The following is a 12,176-nucleotide window of genomic DNA, read 5'->3' as shown; positions in this document are numbered from 1 at the left end:
TATTTTATGTTAGGAATGGAAAAAAATTAGTCTACCCTTTTAAAATGTTAGCATTAATATGAGAATATTTGTGAAAGCATCGGTGTAAAATGTTTGGACCCCTCTTAAAAACTTATGTCAATCTTCTATAGGTATTATTTCTATTGTATAGATACCTTTTTCTCAACTTATACACAACCAAACTCTACAAATGAGGTACCAAAATGCACAGAATTTATCAGAGAACATGCGACAGCATATCATGCTTCCTAAATATTGCTATTGCTTCCTAAAATTGGTTTTTAAATAATAAAAAAAAAAACAAAAACCGGTAAATATTCCTGACGGTAACGGCGCACAAACTGATTCATTTGTTCATTTGCAACAATATCTCGCATTCTTTAAATAACTTTTATCAAAATGCGGCTGATTCCATACTCAAGTCTCCTGTTGATACGTAAGTATGAGTCATCATGTGCGTTTAACAGAGGATAGTGTAATTACTTCCAATGTTGTGTTTAAAGAGGTCCTCTAACCTCAATTTGTACATGAACGTTTCAATTACATTTGCACATAAGACCCTGCCTTTTTTCTACATTTTAAAATTAGAAACGCGCCTATCCCTCTGTGGACCTGCATTGAAAAGAGCGGGGAAGCCTGCTGGGAGCGGGCGCAGCACCCTCGTGATTATCTACCTATTTCACTTGATTGAAAATATTAAAAATATTTTTAAGTGTAACATCACTAGAGTTGAAAGCTGGTTTTTCACACATTTAACACCCTGCGACATCGCCGAGCTCAAAAGGATCGCCATCGAAGAGCTTAATGGACGAGAGAAGACTGTAGGTACACACGCCTTCACTCATTATATTCCCATGGATGACTTCACCTTCACCTAATATTCGACCGAGAGAAGAGAGCTACCAATGGCAGCATCGAAACCAGGTCGTGGTTTCAAATACACACCTCACAGTGGGTAATTAATTCCCGAATACCGCAGACGCAAAGACGACTAATCGAAATGAATCAGCTTTCAACCACAGCTGACGCTAAATGATTACCTTGTCGCAGAGGAGAGGATGGATAAATCTTCACCCGACAAGTGAAGAATACTCGTTACACATATTGCGGACAACTTCGCAGTTATAAAAACTGACTTAACGAACCTATACGGCAATCGAGACTTTTCTCACTTCTATTTCACTTATGTGGGACAAATAAGCGAGCATTACGAGCAAAGAGTAGTAGATAGGCGTGCAAAAAAAGAGGTGTATGGCTACGCTCTTTATAGCCAGGGAAAATTGGAACGTGGTAATGGAGCAGAAAATAAAAAAAGACCCATGACCCTGATTAATTTACTCTTTGGCGAATATTACTCCAAACTCCTTAAAATCATAGAGTAAATTTCAAAGATAGTACGGTACGGTCAGGTGATTTTTAAAATATAATTCACTTCTTAGTTTTTCAAGCATAAAAAGGATTTTCTACAGCCTTATTACACTTATCCTACGCAACGATTGACTTGTGATATTATTAATCTCCACAATTTTCCTTTAAAAACCCAAATTATGGATAAATGTAGGTAAAAAATAAGTACGGTCACTTTAGAGTTAGACAACATCATCGAAAATTGATCCTTTTTTCATATTAGAATAAAATAAAATTACTTTGTTTTATTCTACGTTTTATTTTTTTTAAGCACAACCCGGGTTCCAGCATCTCATGCTATCATCAGGTGATGAAAGCATAAGATGCTGAAACCCGGGTCGTGCTTAAAAAAAATAAAGTGTGGAATAGAACAAAGTAATTTTATTTTATTCTATGATGAAGCAGTTCCACAAAGCATGTAGGTATAAATAAGAACGGCAATCATCTTGCTCTGCTACAATCAAGCTAGGGGATGGAAAGGCCAACATTAAATTAAACGCTGTTCTTCATACAGGGTCTTTAACAAAAATATGAAAATTCACCAGTTTTCCTTGGGTCGGCCTGGAACAAAATTTCTCAGAGTATTCCCCTTGAGGACTGAGGATACATGTTTCAAGTTTTTCAGGTCGACAGACTCCATTGTATCAAGAAAAACCCGGAAAAACAAATGTATGCTAAACTAAACTTACCCTTGTCATTTCAGGGGTATTGATCAAAACACTTTTGTACTGACATAGTTATAAATCAATGTAGGGAGTGACTTCGGAGAAGCAGATAATACGAAATTTCCATACCCTTATTCTAAATAATACCCATTATAAACAAATTGGACAGCGAACGTCTTGGACTTCGTCCCCAACGAATTATGAACTTAAATCCGTCCGTAAATTTCGTATTCGTCCGTATCACGCTTTTCAAATACTTCTATGAACACGGATAGAAACTTTAAATCGTACTTGAAATAAATTACTGATGATGACGCTGAAGCGTTGAAGAGCAACGAAAATAAAGAGGATAAGAAAATTAATCTGCTTCAACGCAGAAGCTTCACGCATAAGCGATTAGCAGCGTGATGAGCAGATGCCATACAATTCCTAAATTATCACATTATTATTAGTTCCAATCACAACACGTCCCGGGTTCCGTCACCATCTAAGTATTGAAAACCAAGGCCAATATTTAATCAAAATTCATCAAGTAAAATTAGCAAGTTTCATTATTTCCACAATGGAAAACTTTCACATAACTACCCCTAAAACTGTTCGATATGCATACTGTATTTGTTCTCATCAACCAACTGCTACAGGGCTATTAATTTTGATCAAATTCAAATTGTAATATTTTAATAATATTTTCTGAAGGATTGTTTACACGATAACATTAATCCATACGAGTTAATGTCTAAATGTATGAACGCGTGAATGAACACGAAAATGCACCGTGCAACCACCCAACTTGTGCGGATGCATGTACGGAAAGTAGAACCTGTTCTAATTTGGTTCATGTATTCGTACATTTTCCGTTACGGTCCACAAAAATAGTTCATGGAAACAGACATTAACTCGTACATGTTCATGCACAGTGTAAATAGGTCTTTAGGAAGCATCCGCTAAGGGGAAACTTAGATGAGAATAATAATACAAGGATGATATAGATAAAAGAGACACTCACCCCTCCTGCGGCGAACCTGGGCGTGATGTCCGCGAGCGCCCGGTGGGTGATGTGGTGGTGCCTCAGGGTGTGGTGATGGTGCGGCGGCAGGTGGTGGTGGTGCAGGTGGTGTCCGGAGACGGCGGCCGCGATGGGCGCCGAGATGGCCACGTCGGCACCCGCCGTCGCCGGCATCCCGGCTGCTGCCTTGGATCCTCCCCAGCAGGCCCTCAAGTCTCCTCCGCTGCCCCTGCGCCTCCGTGGGGCCAGCAGCTTGCGTCTCTTGGGGGTGGAGTGCGAGGGCGAGGGGGCGGTGGGGGTGTTGGGGGCGGCGGGGTCGGGGGAGGAGGAGGCGGAGGAGGAGGCCGGAGGCTGCAGGGGGCGATGGCCCCCGGATATGACCACCACGGCGTCAGCGGGCGGGGCCCCGGACATGACCCGCCACACACTGCAAAGGAGAAACCAAAAGGTTACAAAACATATCTTGTGAAAACTGCTAAATGAAACAAACAAACAAACAAAGCAAAGGGGGCATTCATTAATTACTTGATGCGTTTAGGGGGTGGGGGCGGGAGGGGATTCAGCCGATCCCCACCCAATCTGGGGTGGGGGGTAAAGGGGACCTGGCAAGTATTACGTAATTTTTCCGCAAGAAACTACATAAAATTGCGATCTTATTTATTTTAAATAAAAATAATTTAAAAAATTGTTTTTTTACTAAATCCAACCAAATGAAGCATAGATTAATGTATTTACACTGAAAATACTTTCGCATTTTGAATAATCTCACGTGAGATTAGAGGGAGGGGTTCGATCCAAGTCTCACGGCATCTCAATAAGGGAGAAGAGGGGATCCAAAAATCGCCAAAATCACCTCACATTATTAATGGACGCCACAAATTGATCTAGTGAACTTTCATAATATAAATAAAAATTTTATCAACTGAATTTTAGGACGGCACAGCCCTCACACTAAAGTTGATGGACACGCACATATATCCAATCATATTAATCGAAAACACCCACCTCGGTCGGATTCGAAACCGCGACCCCTAGATTAACAGAGTAGGACTTTGCCCCTCCGCCACCGATATCAATTATATGCAATAAAATTATATTATAAATCGACACATAAACACTCAGTTATCAAATTTTAACACATTTCAACTAGCATGGGACTCATTTTTATTCCAAGCTTTAACGCAAAAAAGATCTCATGAAAACTTCAAATTACAACAAATAAACGGAGAAAATGGTTTTATGATTTTTTTATAGCTCCTGTTTTGTAGAAATAGTAAAGACGGCCTACAAAAATTTCCCTCTATTGAGGTAATTGCTAAGAATTCAGGAGTGACGCTGGCTCACGATGACGGGCAAGAAGTGTTGTCGTGTCGTCGAAATAATACGGTGTGCGAGCACAGAACGGGGCTCCGAACCAAACCATCATAGGAGAGCAGGCACTGTTGAGACGAAAGGTAAAGAACGACATCTGGGCGTACTCTCTCACAGTTTTATAAATTTATGTTATCACTTTTCCAAAAGTTCTGATCCATGAAAAGCGTACTTCATTGTTTCATATGTACACAGCTACCTGGCAGGACGACTGTTGAGATCATACCATACATGATTGGATTGGAAGCCAAGGGGTACAAGTGATTTCTCTGTTCTTTACAGAGTTAGGTACAGGAATTAGGCATAGATAGCAAGCGAGATCAATTAGATACTTAGTAGTGCATTTGATTTTCCACTCGATGTCAGCACAGAACAGAGACTCACTCGTTTCCCTTGGCAACCAGGTTTTTGTGTATTTATTCTAAAAATTAACTTTACCTAATTCTGTTGAGAAAAAATCACTTGTACCCCTTGGCTTCCAAACCAATCACATGAAATAGTATAACAGGTTCTGCCAAGCTGGTTCAAGCCCCGCCAGTGTAGGTTGCCCCATTTCAGGCATGGATGTTCGAATACGATTGATTGTTTATTTTAGAACCCCGATGTAAAAGGCCAATGGCATTATTTCTGTTGGTACAGGAATAAATAAATAAAATAAACCTCCAAAAAATCATTCGCGCTACATAGGAATCAATCCAATGGAAGGGGCGCAAAAATGATCGCGTGATTAATCGCTCATCTCCATAATGTCATTATCACCAATCGCTTTCAGTAGCATTGAGCAGATATATATTCCAAGCAGTTATTTTTGACATCATATAACGCGTTCTGTGCAAAAATCTGATTTTTAGAATTTATAATTGGTCCCAACAGAAGTTGTCCGAAGCGGGTGACACACAATACCATAAATAACGATAAACCCGCGCATAAAATGTAGGAAAGGGAGTGTTCCCACGACGAGCATCAAACATGGCGCCATAAAGGAAGGTCAAAAAGAAGTCAATCACGATTCTTGGTCAATGGGGGAGTCCGGCGCCTCGAAAGGTCAGCGATGACACAAACTGGCGGACGCATCAGAAGAACAAATTCAAACTGATGTGTCTGTAATTGAAAGTGCAAGCTTTTCCCGCGAACGACAGTCGTCAAAGGAGATTAAAAAAAAAACAAATTTAAAAGACTTAGAAGACTACGTTAGCGACCGGTTTGAGAATCAGCAACCGTGATAACACGTCAGGTTCAACGTACGCTGAGCACAACAGGACATGGATACCAACCCAAGGAAACGATAAGCTACCTAAGCAATGTTATAGTTCCCAAACATCATTGCATTAACGCGTGTTTATAGATATTACTATCGATAGTTTATTTAAAAATTAATATATTGACCAAATCGTCACATGCAAGACATAAATTCTTTCGAGTGCGTTAAATAGATAGCAGCTAGAATATAATGAATAGTTCTGCTTTCCTAGTATTATGCTATCCAGATTGGCACACCGTATCCGTCCATTTCCTTAACGTCGAAGTAAAAATAAATCAAAGCAAGAAACTATTATCCCCAATAACTTAAGAAATACGTACTGATAGACATATAAATATATTTAACTCTTTTCCCTCAAAGGTCATTACTAGTTTAACTCTTCATTTCACCCGAAGAGTTATTTCATAAAATATGCTTCATTTGTTTTTTTAAGCGCCGGTAAAAGGTTATGTGGAACACGAAAACAGTGTGATGTCACCCAGAGAAAGTCAGCCGCAACAAAATAAAAAATAAAGCGACATACATAATGCGGAATTATGAACGGTCGCTGCGGGAAACACAAAATGAGATTTACAAACACATGACGATCCGGCCATTAATCACGCTTTAGTAAGATAAATTACTCATCGGCTCCATTCATTACGATACCATCTACGCATTTTTTATTCCGTGTCATTTTGAAGGCCCTAAAAATATTCCGGGCGAGCGGCAATGAGAAATTTATATACAAGTCAGCCAGGATAATCGAAAAAATAGCAAAAAAACAGGAATGAGTGCGAGATTATATGTAAATTAAAATGGCGAAGGAAATTCAACGTTCCTTAATATTATATAGGTGATAGAAGGAATCTTCAAATGAAATTTTAAAATCACCTATTAACCGTCCTGCTTGCACCCATAATTTTTCCTTTCAGATATATCATCCCAGTATGCAAAAATATTGCATTTTAAATGACTAGTAAGAGTTAAAAATCGGGGAAACATTTGTGCAGAATCGCGAGGGGTACTGAAAGCTAAGGTCAGATAATTATCCGAGATAGATTTGAGTATGGAAGGTTGTTCAAGTGAACGGAAAGATTAATTTTCAGGATTAATTCAGATTATCGCATTTTCCACGAAGCGTCATTCAAATGAAATCACAAAGCCCGATAAAATCGTGAAGCCAGAAAATTGCGCATAGAGCCACTTTTATAGCATGTGTAACTTGATACTTGAGTAATTCTAACAGCTTGAATAAAATTGTTTCGTAGACGACTAATACTGATTCAAGAGTGATTGGCCATCAAATCTCCTAGAATTATTTCGGCCGGATTTCCAAGGAGATACAAAATGCTAAATTGGGAATTGGACTAACAAGATTTAGATGATTCGTCCACATGAAGATCTAACCCCATTTCAGAAGCAGTATTAAAAACAAAATATTGACTTAATTCGATTTCTTTCATCAGAACAGATTATCGTGCATTCGCCCAATAGGACTTTGGGTGGAGAACAATTTTGGCAGCCTTTTAATTTATGCCATAACAGGTACAAGAAAACGAAATAAAACTTTGTCACACCACGAATAAAACACTCACTCACTCAGAGATTCAACCCCTAGGTTGGTTAGGATAGGTGAGGGTATGGCTCACATTGAATATAGCCACAGTCATGTAAGCATAACACATTTTTGGCTGGGCGGCCAACGAGGGACCCGGAGGGAAACGAAAATACGAGGCCTAGAATTAGTTTCGTTGCCGCATGGAATGTTCGGGGTTTACCAATCACCAAGGAGTTTAGTTTCCACCCGGGACGAAACTTCACTCCGGAGAACTTAATTAAATTAATCGAAACTCCATTGCTATGAGTTCAGTTTCGATCTCAAAAATTGAGTGGAAGTATAAGAGCGAATAGTTAGGACCCATTACGTTTGACATATGTATTAAAACCTTTAGCTTAAAAATCGAATGGCCAGTTTCCTTTCACCGTTTTCCTGTTAGTGGTAAAAATAGGAGTGCCCCATGCATCTAATGGCGGGCAGGCCGAACCCGTAATGCATTCAACCATACTTCGTACTCGGTGTGTGAGTCCGAAACTAAACTGTTCGAAGGTGAAGCACGTGGTCCCTCCGGTGCGAAACAATATATACGTTTCGTTTCGTCCCAGAGTTTTTGTTTAGTTTCGACCCGAAGTAGTTTTACTCCGATTTCATTTCGACCCTGAATTTAGCTTCCAGGGTTTATATCCATTTCGTTTCGTTCCTACACTTCGATCCCTGGAACGAAACTATTGAAATTTTACTGGTTTCTGTTACCGCTTCGTTTCACTTGTCAACCCCGCTTACCCGGTACCGAACCCGAGAAGATTTCATCAATAGCACTCGCCGGGAATACCTACGATACCTTACAGTGAGTATCATCTTTTTCGGAAAGGGCATAAAATATTTCCCCACGGCATGGATAAGATGGAAAAAAGGAAAAATGAAGAAGTTATGGGTGGCCCATTGGTATTCCGGGGAGCACCGAATACCTTGGTCGAGAGCGGAGGAACCAGGAAGGAGGGAAGACCGGAATACATATGTCGAGGGCCCACAGAACCCGCGCAAACGAGGGAGAGAGGGGTGGGGGTCAAGGAGGCCCCCAGCCACCCTCACGTCCTGCGGTGACCCAGGGCCATGGAGTGGACGGATGAGTAGGAAGAATTCGTGCGCTTTGGGGAGGGAAGGCATTGCCGTCATTCTGCTAAACTGTCACACAGGTGCTCTTCGTCAACGTCATTTCCAGCATCTAAGACCTACATTATACGCGTTTAGTCCTGGGTTATGTGGACTAGGCCATAGGATATCTGATTGTGTTAAAATCACACATACACACACCTTCTACACCGGTCTTTTTTGGAGACGGATAACTCGAAAATTAATTATTTTATTATTAATAATAATACGTGTAATAATAATACTGAGAGTTAATTTATTTATAGTAGTAAATAAATTAACTCGGAAAAATTCATGCCATCATTATGAAATTTTCATGGTAAGGGGAGTAAACCTTGCTCCACTTACGCCTGTTTCTCAATTATAAAGAAAAACTAATCAGGGAAAATACATAAAAGGTAAAATTATAGGCATAGAACGTGCTCTTCGTCAACGTCATTTCCAACATCCAAGACCTACATTATGTACGCGTTCAGTCATGCACCATTTGGACTAGCCTATAGGAGATCTGATTGTATTAAAATCACACATACCGCCTTCTACACCAGTCTTTTTTGGAGACGGATGACTCCAAAGTTAATTATTTTATTATTAATTATAGTCCGTGTAATAATTATACTGAGAGTTTATTTATTTATTATTGTGAATAAATTAACTCGGAAAAATTCATGCTATCATAACGAAATTGTCATCGTAAGCGGAGTAAACCTTGTTACACTTAAGACTATCTCAATTATAAAAAAACTAATCAGGGAAAATAAATAAAAGGTAAAATTATCGAATCTGAGAAATTTTCTCTTCGAACACTGTTTGTAAAAAAATCTCTTGTACCCCTTGATTTCTCACCCACTCAAGTTGGGACAAGGACATAAGCTATAGCATAAGGAACTTCCTAACTCTTTAATTTACCAATCTACTATCTATCTATCACTACTATGGTATCGGCAAGAAAAAAACTAACGTATTACCATGCGCTTCAAGAAATTAAAGTTGAAACTGGACACTCGATTGCTCACCTACGGTTGCCCTAACAACATTGAAAGACACGACGGGCGTGGGTCGCTAATATTCCGCGGCACAGCTAACGTCATCGCATAACCCTCGCCCTTACGCTTGCAAGATCAGGAGAGATTAATACATGCACGCAGCTCTCCCATATTATTTAATACCATAACGTCTCTCTCCGGGGAAAAATTCCGTCAACGTCACTCGAATTCCAGGAGAGGAGGGATTCTTTTGAGCACCCACTTCTCCTAACGGAATCCCTTGGATACGCGGAGAGAAAATGTAAATACTTTGTAATATATTCCGGAAAAAGAGTCGACCTTTTAAATAAAATACTCCGCCAATGTGTCCTCAAGCCTTTGAAATGAAAAGGAAGGGTACATTATGCATAAAAAAAACAAAATCTGGAGATGATAAAATTTTCACTGAGGTAAAAAAAACGCATTAAGAGTCAATAAAAATTTTGAAATACGTGCGAAAGAAACTACGATAACGGCATAGACATGATACAGCTAATTAGACTTATAATATTCTAATTCACACTATTTCACACCTACGGTAGGTGGGCATTGCCAGTGCAGCCCTCCAATTCCCTTTATCCCCAATTTACCTTCAAAATTTTCCTTCATCACCAAATCCCAAATAAATATGACGCCCTATGTCATGATCAATTCATAAGGTCCTCCTTTAGCATTTGAATCTCCTCAGCCGTATTTCTTCCCATATTATTTGGTATAGCTCTTTTGAGTTTCCCTTTATTCTTCTATTAAAAACATTACTATCCCTTTTAACTGAGTAAAAACGAAGTTATTCTTTACGAAAGCACAGTAGCTATGGGAAATATTAACTACAAAATTGGCACAAAAAACGCCCCATCGAGTTAAAATATGTTCCTCGTTAACTAAACAAATTTAACTCAAAAAATTAATTAAAGATTTCTTAAAAGCAAAATATTTTGCCTAAAATAGATTGACTGCACCGGGAATGGAAGAGAAATCCCTAAATTGTCGTTCAGTACAGAAATTAAAAGCGTATTTTTTAAATCACCGAGCCCTAAGCATACCTGATTGGCTATCGGGAAATTCGGGTTAATATTCCTGTTTATACAAATATTTTTTAAGGAAAATCTTCTCCAGGGATCTTCTATCATTTTCATCTGAACAATTCACTGCGTTCTAAGCCAATTATATTATGCCATGCTTAAAGAACACATCACCCATTTGAGTATTTGGCACCGAATGGACCATATAAGTGTAATAGACCATTTTTTCTTAAAGTAAAGTATTCAAAGGGGCAAATCGATTCATTTTGGATTGATAAAAAAGAAGGAAAAATGAAAAGCATGGATGAAAGTTTTCAAGCGAAAAAGTAGGAGCGTAACTGCGTTCAAGTAGGAGCAATCTGGGGTCGTAATTGAAGAATCTTTTCTCAGCAACCAGAGGATATTGAAAATATTTCTCTTTCCTCACCGCCACTACTTCTTTTCCACTTATGGAATCACGAAGGGTAATAGCTCCCTTAGGACCTGTGTTTATAATTGTAGCGAGGTATCGTTTTTAGCCAATATCACAGCAGTGACTTTCGAAATTTAAACAGCGGCGGCTGGTGCAGAATATTAACAAATGAGCTGTCTTCCTTCCATCACCACCTCCGCTGCCCCCTCATCCCCTCCCCAACTCATCTCCACGAAGAAATCTGAGGAAATGTCACATTTGCAAAGGCACTGGTGAAAAATGAACTCTGCACGCCGCTCCTCCTGCTATAGAATGTATCAATCACCCTAAAGTTAAACCTTTCCGTTGTGGAGAATATCTTCTCAATGGAAACAGACTGCAGAACCGATAGATTTATGACGTCGTTAGTTTACATGGTAGCATTTTCGCGTCCTTAGCACCAGTGGTGTAACTAGGAATATGCTTTGGGGGTGATGGGATGATCTGGGTTGGGAACTCCCTCTCCCCAGGTAAAGGGGGACCGGGAAAATTTTTGAAAAATGACTATCCTGGATATATGAGGGGGTGAGAAGCCAAGGGGTACAAGTGATTTTTTTCTCAAAAGAGTCAGGCAAAGTTAATTGTAGGAATAAATACACAAAAAATGGTTGCCAAGGGATACGAGTGAGTCTCAGTTCTGTGCTGACATCGAGTAGAAACTCAAATGCACTACTCCGAATATCTAATTGATCTCGTTTGTTTTCTTCATCTAATTTCTGTTCCTAACTTTGTACAGAAAAAAGAAATCACTTGGCTTCCAATCCACTCATATGTCATTTTACATCATTTTGGCATTAATAATTTAACTTTAAGCAGATGCGGTTATTAACTGTCAAAACTAGACAGTAGTTTTACTTTTTTAATATATTTGAGGATTGGGGGGGGGGGGGCAATCTAGCCCCTCATCTCCCCCATAGTTACGCAACTGCTTAGCAATCTCCTTGCTTCTGGTCTGACCGCGTGTCGTTATCCTGAGTACTTGCCATATGTCCGCTGAACGAGCGCGTTTCTGATTAAGGCTAGGATGAGTGCTGCATGCTAGAACCACTCCGAGGCGCACACCCTGGCGGTGGCTTGCTTGGTGCATCGTAGATGTACGATGGGGATCATTACCAGTACGCTAAGGCATTCCTGTAACATGGTACATATTCCGTAGTTCGGCTGTGCGACCTGCTTGAGCGATGAGAAACACTCTAGCGCGAGGGGTAGCGTCGTCTGATGAGCAGCACAATTACCTTCACTTAATCCAGTAAGGATCGTGCCGTGGACCCATAAG

General features: G+C 39.8%; 1 protein-coding gene across 1 annotated transcript in view; it reads right to left on the bottom strand.

Moving 5' to 3' along the window:
- Window positions 1–12,176, bottom strand: part of LOC124154413 — a 716,264-nt gene that overhangs the window by 422,561 nt on the left and 281,527 nt on the right. Inside the window, exon 2 of the mRNA XM_046528115.1 lies at window positions 3,079–3,505. Coding sequence (XP_046384071.1) covers window positions 3,079–3,492 — 414 coding nt within the window. The 5' untranslated portion in view covers window positions 3,493–3,505. The remainder of the gene's footprint in view (window positions 1–3,078; window positions 3,506–12,176) is intronic.

This window comes from Ischnura elegans, chromosome 2 (assembly GCF_921293095.1).
Source record: "Ischnura elegans chromosome 2, ioIscEleg1.1, whole genome shotgun sequence".
In the NCBI taxonomy this organism is placed as follows: Eukaryota; Metazoa; Arthropoda; class Insecta; order Odonata; family Coenagrionidae; genus Ischnura; species Ischnura elegans.
The sequence above is the reverse complement of the archived record's forward strand: the minus strand, read 5'-3'. Positions and strand labels throughout refer to the sequence as shown.